The sequence below is a fragment of the Tasmannia lanceolata genome, unplaced genomic scaffold (assembly GCF_043159265.1).
Source record: "Tasmannia lanceolata isolate RefF3 unplaced genomic scaffold, GAP_Taslan_0.1 ptg000029l, whole genome shotgun sequence".
Lineage (NCBI taxonomy): Eukaryota > Viridiplantae > Streptophyta > Magnoliopsida > Canellales > Winteraceae > Tasmannia > Tasmannia lanceolata.
The window spans coordinates 2,593,816-2,619,577 of NW_027518706.1; the positions used below are offsets into that span (position 1 = coordinate 2,593,816).

General features: G+C 39.3%; 1 protein-coding gene across 2 annotated transcripts; it reads left to right on the forward strand.

Annotated features, from left to right (window-relative positions):
• The first annotated feature begins 1,935 nt into the window (after positions 1–1,935).
• LOC143859289 (cytidine/deoxycytidylate deaminase family protein) lies at positions 1,936–25,619 on the forward strand. Of its 2 annotated transcripts, XM_077370000.1 has the most exons (9): positions 1,941–2,369; positions 4,870–5,004; positions 6,878–6,977; positions 7,116–7,241; positions 7,398–7,711; positions 21,413–21,532; positions 23,693–23,938; positions 24,113–24,238; positions 25,113–25,619. In XM_077370000.1, exons 1-9 carry the CDS (start codon positions 2,043–2,045, stop codon positions 25,371–25,373), a joined length of 1,755 nt encoding a protein of 584 aa, XP_077226115.1. In that variant the 5' UTR covers positions 1,941–2,042; the 3' UTR covers positions 25,374–25,619. The 2 variants fall into 2 exon arrangements, with proteins under 2 accessions (XP_077226116.1, XP_077226115.1); XM_077370001.1 differs by lacking the exon at positions 21,413–21,532 and having other exon boundaries at positions 1,936–2,369.
• Positions 25,620–25,762: the final 143 nt, after the last annotated feature.

Below are 25,762 nucleotides of genomic sequence, written 5' to 3' on the forward strand. Positions count from 1 at the left end.
TTTTTGGAACCTTTTTCTTGTATAAATGCTGGTGCAGACACGTTTGAGTAGTTAACGGACGTGGGACACGTGCTATTTGTAGTTAGACGCGTGTTGTTAAAGCGTGTATAGGAGTAATGTGCTGTCTTTGGAGCCAAACCCGGTGGGCTTTATCTTAAGTAGGAGTTTTTTAACTGTTTTATAAAGGTCGAGTTTCTAACTGTTTTATTGCAGTTGGGTAACGTGAAATTTTATACGGTGTAAGCCTTTACAGTCATGTATTTTTCAAAAAGTACTGTACGAACAACATCATAAAATGATCGGAGGGTTGGGATCATCCTATGGAAATGATTTTTTTGAGAACAACTTATTTATGTTGTGTTCCATCTTATGGACAATTTGAATCATCCTATGATGTGGTCCGTACACTACTTTTGAAAACACAGGACTATAAGGGCTTACACCTCGGGTAACGTACACAATTTTGATTAGGGTGATGATAAATTCAAACAATCACACCCCCTGTCTTATTTTTGCTCATGCATCCATTATGTAAGAATAGGGGTGCAACTCAGGTTGGGTTCAACCCGAAAAAAGGTCGGGTCGAGTTTGGGTTGCTTTTTTCCAACCTGGGTTGAGTTCGGGTCTGGTTCGAGTTGAGAGTTTATGCAACCCGATTTGAGGGAAACCCGACATTTTTATGATTTTTTTTGTAAGCTTAAAAACTCAGGTTGGATCGGGTTGAACTCAAGTTGTGTTCGGATTGTTAAAAAGGTTCCTTGGGTCGGCTCAGGTTGAACCTCGTCGGGTTGCACATCGGGTCAACCCGACCCGAGCTGCACCCCTACTTATAATAACCACAAGAAAAATCCCTATATAGTGATCGGATTATCTTTGCCCTTGATCTATCAAGACTGTGGGTCACCTCATGATACTCTACAATATCAACGATCTCGATGTCACATAAAAGCCCCCTATGCCTCCTTGAGAGTAAGGGTGTAAATGGGCCGGACTCAATCGCAGTCTTAGCAGACAAATGATTAGTCACAAATCACCTAATACGGATTCAACATGACTACTAAACTAATGTTGGATCCAATTAACAGGTGGATCCGCCCGTTGATAACCCTATGTGACTATGTCCCTAATCTTAAAAAAAATAAAAATATAAACCCTATATTACTGTGCTACAAAAAATGACTTTTAGCATTGATCGGGAAAGTCGTTGCCTGCCCATATAGCTAATATTTTTTAAAAAGTATTGCACGGCTTACACCATAGGATGATCCAAACCGTCCATTTGATGAGCAACAACGTAAATATGCCGTGCCCAAAAAATCATTTCCATAGGATGATCCTAGCTCTCCTATCTATTTAGAATTACATATTATGAAAACCTCCGTGGATTGGAGGGCTAGGATCATCCTATGGTGTACGCAGTAGAGTACTTTTTGAAAAAGAGACTTGCTAGCGTCCATCACGAAAGGCATTTCGCGGATTGCACGTTGCATGTGAGAGCAGCCAAACAGGCTCACTTTTCAGCATAGTTTGTCTTTATTCACGGGTGGCTGCTCTCACATGCAACAGGCTATACGCGAAATGCAATTTGCGATGAACGCTAGCAAATCCTTTTGAAAAATAATGGACCATACGGGCGACCATACGGTGTAAGCCCGAATGGTCCATTATTATCATCCTCTGGTGTAAGCCGTACTGTAGTTTATGAAAAATATTGGACCATATAAACAGTTGCTGATATTGCCACTACCAAGTTATGATAATTGCACAAACACAGCTTGTCTTTTCATTAATGGGCTTTTTCTTCCGAGAGGCCTTACACATGCGCAATCAACATATAAAATCTCCTCTTTGAGAACTATGATACCATCTGACAGCTATCTAAATTAAAAAGACAAGAAGATTTCGTGCAATTATTAAAACATCCAGTGCCAATATCATTTACGTACAAAAATCCCCCTTCTCAACGCCATCTTCAGTTTCTCTGCAAGCAGTAAAAAAACACTAAAACCAGAACCAAAACCCTAGTTCCCAAAACCTCGGCCATGTCTCTCCTCTCAGGAGCAACATCTATCTCCTCTCCAATCCTCTGTAAAAGCAACCACAACCTAGAAGCGTTACACATTCGTCGTGCTGCCGATTTAGCCGATAAATCGGCCGGTTTTACGTCCCCACACCCGAATTTCGGGTGCGTAATTGCTAGGGGCGAAACAGTTATAGGAGAGGGTTTTCTTTACTCGCAGGGAACAAAATGCGCCGAGCTCCAAGCAGTGGAATCAGGGCGAGAGCTTTGTAATGGCGCCACTGCGTATCTCAACATGGAGCCTGGTGACTGTCATGGTGATCAGACCGCTGTTTCTGCCCTAATCAAGGTTCTTTATTGCTTCTTCTTTTTCTTTTTGTTTGCTTAATTTGAGTTTCAATGTTAGAGTTGGGGTTATTTAATCATGGGATAATTACATTTACACCCCCCTCAACTATGGCCAAATTCCCGTTGCATCTTTCAATAATGCTTGTTACGTGACGGGGTGGACGGAAACGAAGAAATTGTCAGGGGTGTCTTTGATGAATTTTGAACTATAGGGTGAAAAGTCAGGGAGTCTACTTAAAAATGTCAGAAAGTTGAGGGGTGTCTTTGGTACCTTTGATACCACAGGGTTAGAAGTGGAATTTGGAGTTATCTAGATTGTCTTGGGTAGGTGTTTTATAGGAAGTGGTCAAGTGGGTTTTTCTATAAATAACATGTAAGTAGTCTTTTTGAAATGAATATGAAGAAATTTATCCCAAAAATTGTGTCTTTGAGCACAAAGGAGGACAGACCATAGTTACCAGAAACTCCTTGGGCGGGTGGGAAACCCGTTTCCCATAAAATGCGTTTCTCGAGGTTGGGAACTCGTTTCCCCTGAAATGAGGGAAACATGTTTTAGAAACGTTTCCAAAATATGATACAAAATTGGAGAAATGTTTCTGAAACACATGGGAAACATATGGAAAACTTATGTAAATAATGTGTAAATGCGTGATAAACGTATGCAACACTCGAAGAAAGTGCATGTGAAATGTGTAGGAAACATGTGTGGAACTTACGAAAATCATTTTGGAAAAAACACATAATTTCCTAAGACGTTTCTTGTGCGATTTTCTATTGTTTCTCGTTTCTTGTTTCCCCTATATATTTTTTTTCATGCGTTTCCCGTTTCCGTTTCACGTTTCGTTTCCCGAATTCGTTTCCCACCCTTGTAACTATAGGACAGACCCTTTACTTGAAGTGGGTCTAGAGGCTGATCTTCCCTTTAAGAAGATCAATCATGTTGGGAACTGATTCAGGTGCGTAACATGCGTAACATTTAGTTTCTGGAGAATTGTTTGGGAGAAGGTTTCACTTAGTATGATTCTCTTTGGTGTATTAATTTGGGATTAGAGGATGTGTTACATAAGCTGCAATCTAAAGAAGACCTAAGTTGCAATTTTGGTGTACATACAAAACACACACTTAGGCCCTGTTTGTTTTGGATTTTGAGAACCGATTGTAAGTCGAGAACTGAATATTGGACTCAAATTTTCATTGAATTTTGAGTCCAATAATCAGTTTTAGACTCACAATCGGTTCTCAAAATCCAAAACAAACAGGGCCTTTAGTTAATTCTTCTTTGTTTAGGAGTTTGGGTGTTTCTAGATCACTAATACTTTGTTCTGTAGGCAGGAATTTCAAGAATTTTTTGTGGTTCCCTCTTACTTGTTCTCTGCTTAATCCGAGTTACTTGTCCTTACCAGGTTTAATTTGAGCTGTGTTAGAGTTGTCTCTGACTCGCACGGCCTCGTAGGGGCCGGGCCGGCGTGTTTTGAATCATAGTTAAACTAGGAATTGTGGTAGGTTTGGGAGTCTTGTTTGAGTTAGAATGAGTGTCTAATTTTGGTTGGAATGGAATTCTAATAGTTGTAGTTAGAGGAGTTTTAGTTGTTTTAGAATAGGACTTTGTAATTTTGTTTATAAGGGGGAAGGAGCAAAATTGTGAGAGTAAATTTTTTAATAACATTATATTCAACAGAAAATTCTTCTCTCTCCTTAATTTGGCTTTCCTTCTTGATTCTTTCCTTTTGCTTTGATTTCTTCTTTAACAAGTTGGAGTTATTCCCAAAATACCAAGCTAAACCAACTACGTATACAGGGTAGAGTTCTACCACAATGATAATTATGGAAAAATGGAAGTAGATAAAAGCAAACACAAGAGACAATATTTTTGTTAACATGGTAAACCTTAAATTGAGGGAAACATACGTGACAGAATACTGGCAAAACAAAATTCCACTATCAATGATAAAGAAATGAGTACAATTACTAGGACTGGATATAGACCACTTACCTCTTGGTGCTAATCCTTTCAAACACCCAAAAATATCTATCTTGTTCTTTTTCAATTTTGAATTATTCTCTTGTTTTTCTTCTTTTTCTCTTATCCCCAACTCTTGGGAACAAGAGGGGGTTCTTGGTTTTGAAAAGCAACTTCCCACAACAGAGCCACTTGTCACACAATTAAAAAACGAAAAATGGGTTTGAGTACTTTAATAACTACTCAAACTCCCCATCAATGGGAATGTGGGGTTGTGGGAAAAGACCCGCATGTCCCTTTTTCCTGAGTTAATTCCGGATCAGTTGCAAACTGTAATTCTTGGAGAATTGGGTGGATGAAGATTAGCCTTTGTGTGCTTCTCTTTGGTGTATTATATTGAGATAGAGGATGTATCACTTACACTGTAATCTGAGATAGTCATAAATTGCAATTTGTGTGTACACCCAAAATGCACCCTTTGTTAAATTTTCTTTGTTTCTGAGTCTGGGTGTTGCTAGATCACTAATAGTTTGTTCATTAGGCAGGAATTTCAAGAGTTGTTGTGGGGCTTCGACATCCTTTGCGACATCTGCGTGGAAATGCAATACGCACGTTAAGAAGGGAACGCGTACAAGTTGATGTTCTTGGGGAGGAATTGCAAAGTAAAATGATTGAGGTGCTACAATCTATAACCATCTCTGCATACTCAAAATTTCAATCATAATATTGGCATCCATGTATTGATTTCAGTAAGATCACTGTCATTGACTTTAAGGTTCTTCGCCAGATTTTTGCATCACTATGTTTTAATGCTAGCTGTCTTAAATATAGGGAACACTCATATAAAAGAAACTAGAAGTACAATTTTTGTGTCGTCATGCAAAACCGTATCATTAGCATGAAATACAAATGGATTGACCTAATGGGTTAAGAGTCATTACATTAATTTTGTATGGTAGCTTCATGGGCAATGCTCACTCACGGGAAAGTGGTGGTGTACTATGGATGACGTTAGAAGGTGAATTCTGCTTATGTTGGGGCAATTGGTATTAGAAACTCCAATGGAGTGAAGGCGTGGGCTCTCTCAAAAGGTCTTAAATTTTTAATTTATTTATCTTCTGGTCCTCTTATTGTTGAAGGCGACTTCTGTAACATAATCAGATGGGATTCTTGAGATGCTCCACTAGTATGGAGAGATAGATCAATCTAGCAATGATGAATTCATGTTCTGTTTGTTGATTTTCAATTCCATAAAGATTTTCCATTTATGTGGTTCGAAAAGACAGATTTTCCATGTATAAAAACAAAGATTATCTTGCATTTACTAGGAGAGACTCATATGGTTGATTATCTATTGCGACTTGCGAGGGTATTGTTGGTCATGCTCTAGAAAAATTTCTTGCCCTTCGGCAAGAGCTATTGGCAATGTTAATCTCTAGCAATAGTAGTAGCGTTGTTTAAATTGTATCCCAAAAAGGGTATGATTCAAATCTATTAGCGTTAGCAGCCATGTTATTAAGAGAGTTATAATGTACATCAAAATTGAAATTCTGGGTGTTATGGGAGTACCTTCCAACTCCCAAGCAGAAAAAGAGAGACTATTGTCTATCTCTTGTTACCTAATAACACCCATGGAGGAAGAAACTATGGAGGAAGAAAGCCCCTTTTAGCCACCTACAGCATTCAAATAATCGACCTTGATACAACATCACCTTATGGAGCAACTTTACCAATTCCATAATCTTTTTTTTTTTTACCTTGGCATCATTCACATCCCTGCTGGATGTTATGGGAGTACCTTTCAACTCCCGAGCAGAAAAATTGGATTTATCCATCATCTAGGCGGAGCCTCCTGGATTTTTCTATTTTGGGCTGAAGGGGAGTAATACTAGCAGTACCCCATACAATCCTTGGACACCTCACCTAGTGACACCCCTATGAAACAGTGGATATACACTTATATCTCTATATGTATGCTATCTTTACAAAAAACAAAAATCAACATATGTAAGTTTTACCATTCAAAAAAAGAAGATGATGTCTAGTAGATATATTACTTTTATAGATATCTTCTTGGCACTTGTATCTTTTATCATGAAACAAGTATTAATATTACATCCATTAGTATGAGCTCATGTTTTTAATGACGAAATCCAAGTGCACAAGTCATGGTTTTTTGCCATTTTATTTTCATGAAAATATAAAAATTGAAAAGAACATGTAAAGAACAGACTAGAACAATTTTATGCTACATAGATGTTTTCTATATTTAAAAAAAACATACAAGAATTTGGGGTACGTGTATTTAAATGTGTAATTGCTTATGCTGCATCTAGGTTTGGATTTTTCTTATGATTTGTATTGCAGTATCAATACTAGCTCCGATCATATGGATCTGCATAAAAGCCTGAGCTTGATTCCCTTGATAGTGTATTCACAACTCTTTTTGCTGCTTTCTGTTCCTTGACAATTCTTAGCATTTGAAGTGCAACATAAGTTTGGTATTCCTCCTTCCATCGTTTGTAACATTTTGAAATAAACTATTGTAGGAAGCCTTAAAATCCTGTCTCATAGTCAATGCGCCGCTACTTTATAGAGCTGCTTCTCGAATTCCATTCTCCGTCCTCAAGTATGCTATGACCCTAGATGGTGAGTCTTATGAAGTGATGTGTTCTATGTGCGATTGTTAATTCACCTTGCCTGGGCCCTCAAATTCAAATAAGTCTACAACTATGATGCAAGTACATAACCATTTGTTGATAATCTTTGTTACCTGGGTGCCGACAGGAAAAATTGCAGCTAGTAGTGGTCATGCATCATGGATAAGCAGCAAGCTGTCTCGGGAGCGTGTGTTTGAATTGCGTGGAAGAAGTGATGCCATTGTTGTAGGAGGGAACACTGTACGTCGTGATGGTATACATATTTTTAAAAGTCACTTTTTTCTTTCTGAAAATTGTGATGGTATACATATTTTTGAACGTCAGTTCTGCTTTTGAAAATTTTGTTGTTGTGGTTATTTCAGTGTAAGATATTGCGACTCATCCCCTAATATATATGATTTGATTTCAGATCCACGGTTAACTGCAAGACATGGAGGTGGGCATTTGCCTGTTCGTATTGTAATGTCGCAAACTCTTAATCTTCCTGAAGTTGCAAACCTTTGGGACAATTCTGAAACACGCACCATAGTTGCAACACAGCGAGGTGCTAGGAAAAATTTTCAGAAATATCTTGCATCGAAAGGCGTCGAAGTAGTGGAATTTGACATCTTAAACCCTAGAGATGTCATGGAATATTGCTATGACCGTGGGTATCTTTCAATTCTGTGGGAGTGTGGAGGATCGTTAGCTGCACCTGCTATTGCATCTGGCGTCATTCACAAGGTTTCTATTTTCACTGCATCCACTGTAAATGCATCTGGTATAGCTCTTGATGTTGCAATTTCTAGTTCCCGTGGAGCTTCAATTTGAGCCCATCTCCCTTACTGGTAACTTTTATTTGATTGATATCCAAAACCCCTTTACTCTATTTCTAAGTTGTGTAGTTGGCCTATCGCCTTCATCTTTTGTTGTGGACCTACTATGGCTGTTGTGGTTCTTTCACATCTTTATGAGTGATATAGGACGATCGAAGGAAGGACTGATACTTTGCTCTGATATCAAATATGATCAGGAAGATCGAAGGAAGTTGCAGATTTATGTCGGGATGGTGTAGACTGTTGTGGTAGGAAATATGGGTGAAATGAGTGGGTGAAAATTAAGGGTTTGGGTCCTAAAATAGGTGACTAGATTGGGAAAATATCTCTATGAGATTAGGATATGTTTGGAGTGGTGCAGACATATGCCAGGAAGTTGTCGAAGGATACTGGGAGGGTGTAAAATTAGTTTTGGGACAAAACAAGAGAGATGATTGATATGGATGTCTTTGAATGATGTTTCTCAACTCAACTCAACAAAGCCTTTGTCCCAAACTAGTTGGGGGGCTAAATGAATCCTTTAGAAAAATTTCATGAAGAAGGAATCTACCCGGCTCTAATCCTGGCTCTAGTTGGGTTCGTCTACGTGGATCATTTTCTTCTATTCTATCCTATCCAAGGTCATGTTCTCTGTTATGTTCCTAGCTATCAAGTCTTTCCTCACTGTTTCTACCAAGTTGTTTTCGGTCTACCCCTACCTCTTTGAATGATGTTTCTAAGGTTGGAAAATTTTTAATGGATATTCTATAGGTTTTGGGTAGAAGATAGGTGAAAAATAATGCAAGAGAGGTGTTGGGTGAGATTAATGGAGGTTGGAGGTTCATAGGAAGGCGGTCTATGGAAAAAAAACCTTAAAAAAAAGGAAACATGAAAGTGGTAGATAGAAAACTTAAAAACTCACCAACCAAAACCCAAGGCATCACACCAAGGGGTTCCTAGGCATCGCACCATAGGGAAAGTAGATCTCACATCCATGATTTGCAAGAAAGCAAGCGAAAATTGTTATCCATTCATTCATCCATAGCATGACATAGAATAATAGAAAAGGGTCTTGAGGCTTACAATATATAAGAAAAAGAAGAGAAACAGAAAGTTCTAAAACCCTAACACTTTTGCACAAAAATACCCTCTAATGACTTAAAAACCCCACTTAAAATTCCCACAGTACACATATGTGGGGCCTATTTAAAATACTCATAACTCAAAGAAACCAAATGACATTAGTGGAAAAAGATTGCAGTACCCCTACTATGACTTAACAGACTTAAAAATCACCTAAAAATTAAAATTTGGACCTTATGATGGTCCCTATCATACTCCCCCACCTCCGTCGAATATAATGATTGGCATGACATGTGGGAATTTGTCGGCTCTGATTCTCACACAATCTGTAAATGGTTAACCCTTCCATTGGACTAGGATCTTCCAACGCACAAGAAGTTTCAGGCAGCCATGTCGTTAGTTTGAAGTAGTGTAATCACCAGGTGCACTTTCGATGCATTCCTTATAACCTGCCAATTTAGGCAAAAAGAAATTCAGGTTTTTTGTCTTATTAGTGTTAGGAATGGAGTTAGGGTTAGAGAGCAAGGAAGAAGAAGAGTGAAGGATGGAGAGTCTCCACTAGGGAGCTCCTCATGAAATGATGTATATGTAGGCCCATCTAGGACAACATGAGTACAAAGACAATAATACCCTCTAATCTATGTCTAGTGCCTCCTTACATGTTATTCAACACTCCCCCTCAAGCTGGAGTGTAAGGGTGTCAATTTTGGCTCGGGCTCGGAAGCTCGCTCGAGCTCGGCTCGAAAAAAGCTCGGCTCAAGCTCGGCTCGAATCCTTAACAAGCCGAGCCGAGCCCGAGTTAGGCCAGGCTCGGCTCGGCTCGGCTCGTTAAGGCTCGTATGTCAACATCATCTGCAAAAACGTACCGAATGTCATGTCAACATCATCTGCAAACTGAGGGTATCAAACGGTTGTGAAAATTCGGAAATTTATTTTTTCCCGTAATTGTCATAACTTTTAACCTTTTTTGGTATTTTTTTCTTAATTGTCATAACTTACTGCCTTTTTTTGGTAATTTTTCATTTTAAACTTTATAAATTCAGCTAATTTACTTTTTGTCTGTAATGATTACTTTTTTTTCTTATCTGCTTTTGCTAGCGACATTTGCGATTTGTGCGAAACTTTATAACACAAGCTTGATAAACCCAAGCTCGATAAAGCTCGCGAGCGGCTCGCGAGCCAGGCCGAGCCGAGCCGAGCCCGAGCCTGGTTCGAGCCCGAGCCCGAGCCGAGCCGAGCACTTGAGCTTAACGAGCCGAGCCGAGCCTGGCCAAGCTCAGCTCGGCTCGTTTACACCCCTACTGGAGTGTATATGTTATGGAACTCAAGCTTGGTACAAAGAAAACTACTACAACAACTAAAAATAACCAAAAGTACATAATCTCATACACACATCCAGCTTGGTATAACACTCCTCAAGCTGATGTGGTAAATACATAATGAAAATCATAAACAAAACACAACGGCCACCATGAACAGCATCGAGATCAATGGCCATCAAAAAGAGCAGCTCCCCCTGAAGTAATACCGCAACGAGAGCGATCAAACAGGATCTCCTCCTGAATGAGAGCACGACGAACAAATCTGCATATCATGAGCAATAGAGGCGTCATGGCAGGAACAACTACGATCCAACAAGCAAAAGGGGCACACCAAAGCTGCCAACAGTGAATATCGGCGAAGCATCACAACACCAAATGAAGGATAACAACCGATGGGGAAACCGTCGCCTGAAGAGAAGGGATAGAGAGAGAGAAAGGATAACCAACCAACGATGGGGACACCATCGTCTGGAGACAAGGTCGACGGCATGAACATTGTCACCTGAAAAGAATCGACCAATGATGGAGAAACCATCGTCCGGAAAAGGGAGGTCAACGGGAAAAGACCCTCGCCTGTAAGAGGGCCGACTAACGATGGATATGGAAGCCATCTCCTGGAAAAGAGGGGATAAGGCATAAAGCCGAGAAGACTGAGACTGACTAGGGAGCACAACAACACTCCTCCTCGGGCGAAACTACATGAGCCCGGAGATGATAACACAGGAAGGACAATATCAAGACAACACGAAGAGATAAGGCATAAAACCGAACAACACAAAGAGCCATGAAAAACAATACATGAAAACAAGACAACACTCCCCCTAAAGAGAAGACAACAAAGTGGACACCACTCCCCTCAGAAAAACAACAGTAACACTCCGCAAGAAGACAACTAAGAGGACAACAACAAGAAAAAGAACAACATAATAACACTCCCTCAAGAAGACAATATAAAGAGAACAAACCACGAAAAGAACAACCCCAAGACAATACGAAGGACAAGACGATCACAACCCTCCCCCTCAAGTTGAAGCCGAAGGGCTCTCAACTTGGAACCAAAAGATGACAAGCAAGGCACAACACCTCTCTCTGACATTCACCAAACTCTTGGTGTGCGCCTTGAATAACAAGATAAAGGAATAGAAAAAGCACAAACAACAAAAATGACATAAAAGACAATGAAAAGAAAGAGATAAGAGATGACAAAAAGACAACCACAAGGCAACAAAAGAAAATAAACAACACCAACAACCACAAAAGAAGACTTCCAAGGCACCATACCTCTCTGAGATTTCAGCGAACACTCGGTGTGTGCCTTGGTTAACAACCCAGAGGAAGAGAAAAATAAAAGATTTGGAGGGAGTTTGGGTGTATTGGGAGCCATTTGGCTTCTCCAAATGGGATGGTGGTGAGAAAGTATGGTCCAAAAAGGGTATTTGGGATAGTGAGTTGAGATTGAGAGTTTTGAGTGGAGAGCCAAAGAGGCCAAAAAATATAGAAAAGAGAAAATAAATGGTTGGAGAGGAGATTTAGGAAGCGAAAGAGGGATTTGGGAAGAAGATTTCTTCCAAAATCAATTCAAAGAGAAAGAAAGGGAAAATAGTTGGTGGAGACACCCAAAATGGGTTCTCTGAAAAAGAGAAAGGAGTGCGATAGATTTTTTTTTCCTTTTTTTTTTTGGATTTACGTTGTAGAAAGAGAGAGATATATGGTTTGAGATTGTAGGAAAGAGAGAGAGAGTACGAGAGGGAGAGAGAATAAGAGAGATGTAAACAGGGAGATAGAAGGGGTTACGGGAAACCCCCAAAAAAGGGGTTTGCGAAATGCGCAAGGACGGAGATATTCTCCAAAAAAGAAAAAAAAGGAAACAAAAGGAAGAGAAAAGATATTGAGAGAGATTTGAGGGATTTGATAAAAAGGAAACCCAAGATTGAGGGTTGAGAGATTTTAGGGAGTGTAGGAGAGAAAATAATTTGGGGTGAATGAGAGAGCTCAAAAAAATAGAAAACCCAAAAAAAATGGGTTTGCCGTTGTGGACCCCGATCCGAAGAGGCGGTGAGGTGAGGGAACCGGTCCCCACACCATCCTCTGGATCATCCACGTGTGAAGGAGAGCTCTACCAAGGAACTCTCGAAACGGATGCCACCCTCATAGCATAGCACGAGTGGCGATATAAAAAGAAAGAGATATGTCTTGATCCGGAACCGAAGTTCGAAACCGAGACATACCTAAAATAAACTCAGAGTCGCCATCCATGGATATGCCATGGAACCCTAAAATCAAATCCTCTGTGCAATGGATAATCAGAAATATATATGGGTTCGTGCCTGGTTACGAATGGGGAAGGTCTGAGAGCACCCCCGATTCGTCCGAGTGCAAGCACTTGGTCTCTTATGCCATTTATTATTAACTTCAAAGAAGTGTGGGTAAAAATCATGTGAAATGGGAACAATCCTCAGGAATCGTCTACCTAAGCATGCATTTCCTGAGGATAAAGATAATAAACACACATAAAATAAAATGAAAGATGTGTCACCTAAGCATAGCTAGGTTATGAGTGACATACCTAATGGGTGTCTAAATTCTGATGTGCAAACACATGCAAGCTATAGCTAAAAGTACATGATCAGTACAAGAAAATAAGAAAACACATCAAAACATACAATGACTACACAACAAATTCTAAGACTCTAAATTATTAGCCCGAGTCCTCGGATGGTCTGGTATTCATCCAAAGAAGCCTACGTATCCCCGCCTCCACGAGAATCAAGGCAACGTAGTTCTTCGCACCTATTCTAAGCTAGGATGCCTAAGACACCTAGACCTCTATCCTAGACTCGATCTAAAAGACCGGACCAATTTTTAAAGTTTATTGTACGATTATTTAAATTCCAGTGAATTGTGGATTTTAGGACACCCTATATGCCCTAACTAAATGCAGATTAGCCCTAGGCTAATGCAGGTGGTTCCTACAACCTATGTGTAACTAGGCTGTATTTCCTAAGGAAAACCAAAGGTGGACTACCGTATCCTACTCTAGTCATCACTCGGCGATGTGGATCGCCGACTGACCGGACGGAGGCGCTCCTATAACTCTAGGACAGACCCCTAACTCTAAAACAAGCACAAACAAACAAACAACATATCAAAAGACACAACCTAACTCTAAAACTCTCTATCTAGGAGAAACTCCTAACTCTAGAGGAAGATCTTTTGAAAATGAAGGTTTTAAAGGTTGCTTATTCGAAAAGATTTAAAATGCTATCTACAAAAGTTTGGCTGGACTTGGGATGTGGATCCCAAGCTGCGCTACGTACCTCGGAAGAGGATCAAGCCAACGTAGTTCGAAACGAACTCTCTAACTAACAAACACTTACAGCAAATCAACTATTTTTTATGTTTTAAGTTTCTAATGTTTTTGAGATTTTTAATGATTTTAATGTTTATGGATTTTAAAATTTCTGATGCTTTCACCCTTTTGGCCAAAGACCGGAGGGAATATACAAAATAACACCCTAGGGACAAACCCTAGGATGAATAAGGGAAACTATGCTCTAATAACACCGTTATAAGAGCAAATGAGTCAAATACTCTCTAATAAGAGTAACTGATAACACTGAAAATGAGATAACGGAGTCAAAGACTCTCTAATGACTGCAAAAGGAAAGGTGAGTCAAAGACTCTCTAATAAATCCAACTGAAAGTACAAATGAGTCAAAGACTCTCTAAGAAAACTGCGAAAGAGATAAATGAGTCAAAGACTTTCTAATAACATCACCAAAGGAATAAATGAACCAAAGATTCTCTGAAAGAAAAGAAAACACGATTCAAAGACTCTCTAAGAGAGATGAAAACACGAGTCAAAGACTCCACTGACAACAACTAAAGGATATACGAGTCAAAGACTCTCTAAGAGATGAAAACACGAGTCAAAGACTCCACTGACAACAACTAAAGGATATACGAGTCAAAGACTCTCTAAGAGATGGAAACACGAGTCAAAGACTCCAAAAACACCGACTGAAGGATATACGAGTCAAAGACTCTCTAAGAGATGGAAACACAAGTCAAAGACTCCACTGATGCTAATTAAAGGATAAATGAGTCAAAGACTCTCTAATAACACTACACTAAAGACAAATGAGTCAAAGACTCTCCTATAACACCACCTAAAAGGCAAATGAGTCAAAGACTCTCTAATAACACCATCTAAAGGATGAATGAGTCAAAGATTCTCTAATCAAGGACTAACTCCTATGCGAATGAACTATCGAATAAGGAGAAGATCACAAGTAAAAAGGAATAAGAATTTGTGCACATTTGGCGGAGGTAAAAACACCCAGTCGGGCCGGACAGCTACCTAGCCCTAGGGTGCAACAAATGTGCAACCCAATACCCATAAGGGTAGGGGTATGAAGCCAAGCCGAGTAGGGTGTTCTCCCAAAACCAAACGGCGCACAAAGAGGAGGTTTAGCAAGAGAATGAGACCGGGCGGGTCTCCTAAACACACACAAAGTTGGGCTCTAAACAACCTTATCATTGCCCTCAAGGGGTAAGCAAGGCTAAGACAACTAATTGACCAGATTGGTCTCTAGTCAACAGAGGAACAAGTTGAGGTGCAACCTCAAAGAGGATTCTACAAATGAGGCCAAGCAGGCCTTCTAAAGGCTAATCATTTATCAGAATCAAAGCAACCTCCCTGAGGTTAAGCTAAAAAAGAGGCTTGCCTCCAAAGGAGGATCGCCTAACGAGACAAAGTATGTCTTCTAGTACAGGTTCTAGTATCTAAAGAAGTCTAAAAGAAATCTAGAAGACTGTGTTAGTCTAATCAAAATAGAGAAGAAAAAGGCTACCAGGTAATCTCAAATTTTCATTCAATTATTATAAAAACAAATCAAGTATTAGCAAAGTATGATTTACAACTAAAGAGTGCACAATCTGTAAGAATAGCAATCATAAAATGATAAACAACATTAATTAGTCCAGACCAGCCGCTGGATAGCCTAATAAAGTAAAACAATATCAAACACTTCAAAGCCAACCACAAACCCCAATACGGGGACTCCAATGAAATCAGATGATGCCAAAGTAATCATCTGATTTCCTACACGTATAATATTTCTACAAACCGCCTTGAAATCAGACGATATTCGTGTCAAGGACATCGAATAGTGCAAATCATCTGATTTCCTTCTTCAATTAAACAATTTATAAAATTAATTAGCCCAGACCAGCCGCTGGGTAGCCTAATGAAATAAAAGAAAGTATGATAAGGTTTCAAGATAGTCTCACCTGAATAATCCATTCATCACCATCTTCAAAACCTAACTCAAAGCTTAGTATAAGAAGAGTATTAGATTTTCAACAGATTACACGAATATATCAAATGATATTCCCAATTTATAAAAAATTTAGTGCAAAACATAGTTGAAAAGTGGACAGATAAAGCTAGCTCTATAGAGACACAAATTGTCTCTCTAAAGGGGAGGCTCTAAGCAACGAGGCTTGTCCCCAGAGGAGAGCTGCCTAACGAGACAAAGCGTGTCTCCTAGAACGGTACTCGCTAATGAGACCACAATGGTCTCCTAAATGAAGAAGAGAAACTACCATCTAATGGTGTCTAAAAGACTAAGTAAGTCTACTAAACTAAGAGGGGAAACCTACTCGGACTAAGCAAGTCCCCAAAGGATGGGCTTGGGCTAGCGCCTTCATCGCCCTTTCAAGAGAAAGGGTCATCTAAGATTTAAAGGTACCTGAAAGGAGAGGAAGAGAGAAGAGGGTACTACCACAACCAGATAAGTCCCTCTAATGATGGGCTTGGGCTAACGCCTTCATCGCCCTGCAATGAGAAGAAGACTCCAACAAGCCGAAGGAGATATCAAATGCCGATAATTAATCTAAACCGAATGGGAAATCTCAGATGAAAGCGAACATTGTCACGCTTAGCTCATTAAACCTAGAAACCTGGTTCTACATCCTAACCCATTTGCTGACCAAGGCAAAGTTGACCCTATATCTTACAAAACAGGGATTGAATTGCAGGTTTAACTATGGCTAAACAGGGGCTGAAATGTGCTAAAAACAAGGGGTGAAATGTGCTAAAACAGGGCTGAACTATGCTTAAAAGCAGGGAGCATATGCGCTAAGACAGGGGCTGAACTGTGCGAGTTGACGAACTTGCACACAACCGGATTGAGAGAGCAGCATTACCAAACCATGCTGGGTCACAATTATTACATAGTAGTGCTGATATTAATTAAAGCATTGATGCATTCACTACTTTATCTTGATATTCTCATCTCGCTATTTCCTCCTGGGAATGACTAATAACTGCTGCACAAATTGACCCGCGAATGGATTATTACAAATGGGAGTAACCACAATATGAAAGCTTATGTGGCTATTCACATATGCGACATCCTACTAGTGAAATGCCTTTTGAAGTGAATACTCAAAAATCCAAAGCGGAAAGGGAAGAGTACAAATATCACGGCAGTGAGGTAATCTTCTCATTTAAGCACCCAGAATTCTAAATTTCTTACCAACCGGAACTCATGAGAGGCTTCTTGTGTATCTACACTGAGCGCGCACAAGATATAAGCACAGAAAATGACCAAGACCAATTAGTCCCGACCCCAACACCACTATGGAATTTTAGAACTAGGAAATTTGATACGAACTTCCAGCTTGGGTTGCCACATTGAACTGAGCTAATTATGGCAGATCAACAGACATGATGCTGTCATTCACTAGCACTTTAACCTCTTGGTAATGTAAATATCAAGTGATTTTCACGAATCATAAAGCACGACCAAATGGGTAGAATTTAGAAAGGGGAAGAGCAATTACCATTCTCATGAAGTTCTATGAAATTAACAAATTCAGGGCACTCCTCACAGATTTTAATGAAATTTATTATGAAACAAAATGATATACCTGAAATGCTACCTGAACTGAAGATTAAGCGGATTTGTTGAAATTGCAACGATGATCTGGATGAGGTACAGATAGTCGTGATAATCGAACCTCCTTGATGTTCTCACTCCGGCATCGCCTCCCGATGATCCACCATCGATGGAAATGGAAAAGATAAATGTCGTGGGGACGGTGGGGATGCCGAAATCGGAGATAGAGTCTGCTGGGCAAATGGGTTCAATCCAATGGCAAAATGGGGATGAGGAATGGGGTCTCTGAGATGGGGAAGTGATGGTGGTCGATGGAGGGTCGGAATGGTCGGAGAAGACGGGTTGGCCGGAGATCAGCCGGAATCCGACAGAATCTACCGGAGAAGATGCCTAATAGTTTTGGGTTAAAAGAAAAGGGGTTCAAGGAGATAATGGCTCAGTAGAAGGGATGGTGGTGGTGCCGGTCAATGGTGGAAGAGGTGGAGGATGCGGCTGTGAAGAAGAGGGTGGTTAACATGGGGAAGAAAATGGGTTTGATGATGAAGCTTTAAGTCGATTCTAATGGTAATGGAGGTGGAATTGGTAGCTACGGAGGAAATGGGTTTTGAATAAAGCAGGGGATGGGTTGGAGATGGGTTTATAGGGGTGGCTGTGGTAGCGGTGGAGATCTCGATGGTGGTGATGATCGGCGGCAAGGTGGAGGTCGAGGAAGATGATCGGTTGGAGGAGATGATGGCCACGGCTCCCTTTTTTCCCTCCTCTGCAATCCCTCTCTCGCTCTCTGCCATGGGTTTCTCCCTCTCTGGTTTTGCTTCACGAGAAGAAAAAAAAAAAAAAAAAAAAAAAAAAAAAAAACCCAGATCTCTCTGCAAATGGGGGTTTTACTCCTTAGATTTTGAAAATTTCAGATCCAGATCTGAGATTTTCTCTCAAAATCTCAGATCCAGATCTGAGATTTTCTCCAAAATCTCCTTCTTCTCCCTTTCTCTCTGGAAAAACCAACGAAAACGAATTCTCACCCTTTTTACAAAAATTGATATATTTGCCTCCCCTTTTTCCGTGGACAACCCCCTTTAAGATGATTCACCCCCCCTTTCTACATCTGTACTGCGCACATTCTCTCAGCTAGTTGACTAGGTGAATGGGCTCGGATCTCGACGAAATTTTGTGAGGATCTGGACGAGACCCTAATCTATGCTGGGGTTAAATTTGGGGTACCCACTCACTCATTTGACGAGGTTTTCGCACAATCAACATGAACTTGGGTTCGGTCAAAATGGGGTGTCTACAGCCGTGAGGAGAAACAGAGAGAGAGTTTGTCGTGAGAAAGGTATGCGCACGAGACAGAGAGACGAGAAATTTAGAGAGATATTTTATGGATTTTAGGGAAATAAGAAATAGAGGAAATAAGCAAGAGATAACGAGAGAGGTGGATAGAGATGAAACACTTCTTCTTCTTCATTCTTCCCTAGGATCTGACCTAGAGCTCTGATACCATGTTAGGAATGGAGTTAGCGTTAGAGAGCAAGGAAGAAGAAGAGGAGTGAAGGATGGAGAGTCTCTCCACTAGGGAGCTCCTCATGATTATGATGTATATATAGGCCCATTTAGGGCAACATGAGTACAAAGACAATAACACCCTCTAATCTATGTCTAATGCCTAATCTACCCTTACATGTTATTCAACAATTAGGTCTGTAGGCGTCCGCTCGCGCATGTTGTAGTTGTCGTGTAAGCTCTTCCTGCTGAGTTTGCTGAATGATTCACCTCTACCAGGCCAAGCGTGTTGGATAACAGTAATTATCCTTAGATTCTCAGGTAGTCCTTACGGGCTAACGTCTGTCTGAACTAGCTTTGTATGACGATAGTGACTCTGGTCCGTTGCTCTAATTTTGTTCTCTCCATAGGATGTATCATCAATTATTATTCGAACATGAACTCCTAAGTCTGTGCAACCTGTGGAGTCTCCAAGGCTATAAGATGTGCTTGGAAATCTTGGTGAGAACGATTCGCACTATCCAAGTAGAATAGAAACCCTTCAAATTTTGCATTTAAGCCTTCTAATAACTCAACTATTTGATTGGCATTGCATCTAGAAGACATGTGTCCAACTTGAGCTACGATACCAAATCTGATGTGGGACGATCAAAGGAAGGATTGATACTTCACTCTTATACCAAATCCGATGTAGGACGATCGAAGGAAGTTGCAGATTTATCCCGAGATGTTGTAGACTGTTGTGGTAGGGAATATGGATAAATTGAGTGGGTTCGAATTAAGGGTTTGGATCCTAAAATAGGTGATTAGATTATGGGAATATCTCTACGAGGTTTAGGATATGTTTGGAGTGGTGTAGACATATGCCGGAATGTTGTCAAAGAATATCGGGAGGGTGTAAAATAAGTTTTGGGGGAAAACAAGAGAAATGAGGGATATGGATGGGTTTGGATGGTGTTTCTGATGAGGTTGGAATCTTTTTTAATGGATATTTTTCGGGTTTTGGGTAGAAGATAGGTGAAAAATAATGCAAGAGAGGTGTTGGGTAAGATTAATGGAGGTTTGAGGTTCCCGGGAAGGTGGTCTATGGAAAAAAAGAGTAAAAAACACCTTAAAAAAGGATACGTGAAATATGTAGATAGAAAGGTTGGAATCTCACCAACCAAAACCCAAGGCATCGCACCATAGGGAAAGTAGACTTCACATCTATGATTTTCAAGAAAGCAAGAGAAAACTATTTTTCATCCATAGCATAACATAGAATAATAGAAAAGTGTCTTAAGACTTACAATATATTATATATAAGAAAAAGAAGAGAACTAGTCTAAAACCCTAAAACCAAAACTGAACACTTTTGGACAAAAATATCCTCTAATGACTTTAAAACTCGATCCCCACTTAAAATTCTCGTAATACATATGTGGGACTAATTTGAAACACTCATAACTCAAAGAAATCCAATGATATCCGTGGAAAAAGATTGTGTTACCCCTACTATAACTTAAGGGACTTAAAAGAAGCCTAAAAAATAAAATTTGGACCATATGATGGTTCTCATCAATGAGGCTGTAGTCATTGCTATAAAGCTCTACCTGATTGTGTGAGACACCATCGTTCTGACGGCCTTCTTACTATTAGCGTGACCTTTCTACCATCACTGCCTTTTAGCTTATTGTGGGTTATTTGCTATGCCCTTTTAAACATTTTGCTGGCTTTGTTTCTCTTGTCATTATTGTGAAATTCCATTTAGATTTTATATATCCATTTAACGATAAGCCTATCAATGATCAATCATTCCCTCTGTATCGGGGCTTTTCAATCATATAATCAATGTTTACTTTTTTTTATCTATTTATCACAAATGGTTACTTTAGTTCTTTGTTATTTTATCCTTTTATTTTCACTTATAGGTCTCAAATTAATTAAATGCCTACACAATGCTGTGAAGATGTATGAATTAATAGTAGAGAATATTTAGGAACATCAGCATTGAAGTTTCCCCTCCTTTTGGGTTCTTGAAGCTAAACTTTAATGGTTCTAGCTTAGGGAACTCGGTCCTGTTAGTTGTGGTGGTTTGTTGTGGTCTAAGAAGAGCATTGTCAGATGCACTTTTTGGGGCTATTTGGAAGTGGTTGACACTCCACTGACACCAAGGTTCATGAGCTGCTTGAGGGGATCCTGCTTGTGGACACTTGTTTGCTTGATTATCTCATGGTGGAGGGTGATTCCCTCAATGTAAACCATTGGGTAAAGTAGGGATCTTGTCCCTTGGAGACTTGTGGATCAGACTGAGGAGATTTTTTGACTAGATTGATGGTCATTCTATCTTTTAGCATGAATGTCTTTCCGCCAATGGAGAAGCTGAAAAGCTTACTAAATCTGGGGTCCGAGGGTTTTTGGAGGACTTTGACTGTCTCCCTCCTTGAGAGGCTAGTCTTTCTGTTTTTCTCTTTGGATATTTGATCCTTGACCAACTCAGTCGAGGGGTCTCTTTGCTCTATTAATAAAGCATTTATCACCATTCAAAATAATAATAATAATAATCTCCAAAACACCTACCTAAACAAAAGGATAGTATTGATGTAAATATGTGGGACCTGTAAGACCTTCAATTTTTTCTTTTGTTTGTATTTTGAAACTTGAGCATGGCCTTCCACCCAATACACTTTGTAACATAAGAAAAGTAATTTTCCCTCTCTAAAAATGTATGTGCCCTTTCAACTATTTCTCTTTATGAAAACTATCAGCACCATTGCTATCACTTTATATTCTGCAAGTTTTAGAAATGAGATTGAAAATGGAAAATGGTTACCGGTGCTGCAGGTGTTTGCTTTTGTTGCCCCTAAAATTATTGGAGGAGAGAAGGCTCCTTCTCCAGTTGGTGAGTTGGGGATGGTTGAGATGACTCAAGCACTAGAATTGACGGATGTCACTTTTGAGCAGGTTGGTGCAAATGTTACCGGCATTTTAGACTCGTAATTCACTCGCAGATTATTTTCATATTAGTGTAATCAAAATGGACTTGAGTAAGATTTTCCTTTATGAATTCGTTTATATTGGCTACCACTTCTCTTTCAGTAATCCTGTGGATGGTCGTCTCTTTTTGGTGTTAGCATGGAAAACCTATTCCATCCCCATCAAAATCGCTGCCTAAAATGTCTCCCCTTGCATCACCAACACACATATAAATATAAAGAGTTAATATCAAAGCTAAAAGAAAAGGCAGAAGTTTCATTCTGTAGTCATACTAAGTATGGCCTAGACTCAAATTCAAGCTTGATTCTAACTAAAACGCAACTTTTAAATACATATTACAGTTATAGGAATCCAACAACTCAAACCCTCTAAGATTGTAACGAAATCCCACCGAAATACAAGGTTAACTCCTACCCTAACCTAAACTTAACCTTCAATAACCCTTTTCTAAGGGAGTAAGGACTTCGAAACCTTCAATAACCCATTTCTAAGGGAGTAAGGACTTCAAAAATTGAAATTAGAAACTAAAATAATTAAACCCTAATTTTTGTTACTATTCTCGTCACCGAACTTTTATCCACATATTGAGGCTCGAAACTCTGCAGTCAGGCAAAATCCATAGAAATACTTATAGATCTTGAAAAGATATTCTAAACAAGCAATCGATCAATTTTAAGAAAAAAAAGTTACTGATCACATAAAACTGATTCTGGTGAAAGGTTGTGACTTCATATTTCTTGCGTCAATTTGAAGAGAACTCCTTGAGTTCTTTAGAACGGGGTGCATGGAGCGGCTTGATTCATTAAGTCGCTTCAAAGAATTCATTGGAAGGTATTGGGGAATCCTTTCCAACTAATATGATACTTGGAGTAAACTTATCCCAGTTTTTACGTTTTTGTATGTCCAAGTTCTTTAGTACTGTACCATAAAAAAAGATCTTCAGTACTTTCTGCTCAAGAATTTTCTCAAAAGGACGCCGTTTTCTTTCATCACGATTAGAACTTCTTTGATTTCTATTTACTAAAGCATCTAACTATATATGGGTGTCGGAATCCGACACGGGTATTAGAGTGTCGGATTTTGCAAATCTCAAAAAGAAAGATTTGTAGATTTGCCAAAATAATTTTATCAGTTCTCAAATTTAATTCTTTTACGTAATAACGTGGTCGTAATAAGTAATATATGTTAAATTTTAATAGGTTAAATAAGTAATATATGTTAAATTTTAATAGGTTAAGTAAATATGATGTATCATCTCCATTTAGAAAACTTACTATTAGGACGGATAAAACTCCAAACATACGGTAATTGTAGAGTTGTGGGAGTAGTATCCTGGGCAAAAACACATATCAAAAAACTCTAAAAGTCTCCGGGCGAATCCTTCTGTATTGGAGCCGACATGTGTCTGCCACGGGTACTTAGCCCATGCAAAAGAATCCATGTAACAAGGACCATGGATTTAAATGTTGGTTTCGGCCACAACCAAAACAGGAATTTCAGATGAAATCATGTAAAATTTTGGAAAACAATTTCAGTATTTTACAAAATTTCGGTGGAATTTTCGGCAATTTCGGTGGAAATCTTGTAAATTTCGGCGAGAATTTCATATATATGTACTTTCGGTGTCGGTCCCGGCCGAAATCCGAAATTTTGACCAAAATTTTGGCCAAAATCTAAAACCATGACATGGACATCTAATAATCAAACCTCTTTCTGTCACACCTTATGAAACTATTGTCGTACAGCATCTGTTGTTTCAGTTTTTGCATCAGTCTTAAACAATTTACACTTCTTTACTAGGAAAGTGATAAATCCGCCCCTTTTGATTACTTGGGACACCCAGCAGCAGTGTATCATTGATTGCAGAGGGGCTGATGTACTTCACGTCAGAAGTATTAAATGGGGCTGATTGCCATGTACACTGCTGCTAGGTGTCCCAAGTAATCAAAAGGGGCAGCTATATCACTTCCCCTTTACTATGGTGCTCCTCTGTGTCTGGCATAGTCTCTCTTGAACTTGAAAACAGGATCTCCCACAATACAAGTTGTGATAAATCCACCATATAATTTGAGTCTCTATGTCTCGGAGCCTGTTATTTCCTCTTGACTTTTTGACAAGGGATTGCAGATTGGGCCAGACATGCTTATTAGTGGATATCTTCATCCCATTCCAGACTTATCACCTGTAATCCCATCAGTGGATGAAATTTCAGCCATTGATCCCACTGTTACTCCTTACGAGGCAAGCATCATATTCTTTTATAAGACGTGGGACCCCTATGGAGCATTTTCAAATTTCTCTCCTCATCCTCTGCGCATACCTGATGAAAATGGTGATTATCTAACATGGCCGACTGTGGAACATTATTATCAGGTTATTTCTCTGATTTCTGCTACCTAATCGTTGCACCGATATTCTTCTAATAATTTTGGATGTTTAAAATTCAGATGTTCCATGTAGCATCTTTTAATATTTTTGTAGTCCAATTTCCTGATGCTACCTCGGGAGAAAATGCTGAAGAGCGTCTACCTTTTTTTTTTTTTGCAGGCCCACAAGTTTGTGGGGGTAAATGATCCCCTGGCGAGAGACTGTGTTGAACAAATAAAGGCTGCAAAGAGTCCAGAGGAAGCAGCACGCATGGGAAGGACAATGCAGATGCGACACCCTGGTCTGGTATGGCACTAAATGAACACATTTGGTCTCTCTACCAATTCCGGGCCCATGATTTTTTGGGACTTCATATAAGCTTGTTCCTTTTGGCTTTATTTATTATACCTTTTTTTTTTTAAAAAAAAAAAAAAAAAAAAAAACTTTTCAAGTCCTATTAGAAACACTAACTACTATTTTAACTTGCCGAAACGGTAACACAAGTGAAGGAAGTTTTTAAGGCACTGAGGATGACTTACGTTTGTATATTTTTAGTAGTGAAACTTTCTATTTGTTGTCCTTATCAAGTTCCCATCAACCTTGGGAAGTGGTGGGATCTAGTGGGGCCTGCTACTTATCACTATTTGATCAATTATATTAGACAGTTATCAGTTTCACCAATAGTGAGAGAGGGTTCACAATTGGTGCCAACACAAATCGTCGTCTATTGATGCCCATATTTGTATGTCTTGTTTTTTGTGGATCTAAGTACACTTTGATGCCAGTATGAAGCTTGAACTTGGCTGGTTTTCTGGCCTGGCTATACATTATAAGAAACATTGTGAAAATTCAGGCCAGTGAAGTAGAATCATTCAGAATAGAAAAAATTAAAAACCATTCTCCAGGGACACTAATGCTCTCATGTTAGTATATCTTAACGCTCGAGGGATATGGTAGGGCGATTTTCTTGCCCATTTTTATTTCATATTCATCACTAAAAGCAGGAAGGTGTATGCCACCAAATCACCTTTTTCTTATCAATGACCCATTGAATTATTTTTGAATTGGTCATTAGCATTTCATTCTTTGAAATATTAACTGCTTTTCTTCTATTTTGTTGCAGAACTGAAGATTTTATGCTCACTAGTTAAATCAAACTTAATTGAATATTTGGGTACAGGTACGGCCGGACTGGAACAAAATCAAGATCAATCTTATGTACAAGGCTCTAAAGTGCAAGTTTTCCATATACCCTCATTTGAATTCTATGCTACTTTCAACTGCGGGTTCTGTTCTCGTTGAAGCTTCACCGCATGATCTCTTCTGGGGCGGTGGTCGGGAAGGAGAAGGTCTAAATTATCTGGGAAGGCTGCTGATGCAATTAAGGTCAGAGTTTTTAGGTGAGTCCTCGACCTTGGTAGAGAATCCTATTAATTTATGATACATGTATTTTTATTAAAGTTGAGGTATTGAAATGAAAAAAAAACTGAAATTCCTTCGCCAACTTGTTAATAATCATATCTCATGGTTAGCCATTGGAATCAATATAAACTGACACACTTCTCCTCAGTTGTTGGGGTCCTGTGTTTCGAAAGTACGAACAGTCATTGTATCTCTAAAGGTGTTGAACATCTAGATTGAGTGTTTACTATGAATTTATTTTGCAATGGAAACATTTTTTTTTTTTTTTTTTTATTTTTGTGTGTGGGGGGGGGGGGGGGGGGGGGGATGGTTTGGGTGTTTCTGGAGCAGAGAAAACAAACAAAGATGATTCTTGGTTTTGTTTGATTCTACCTATCAAACATGTGTCTTCTGGTTTTCGGATTTTAA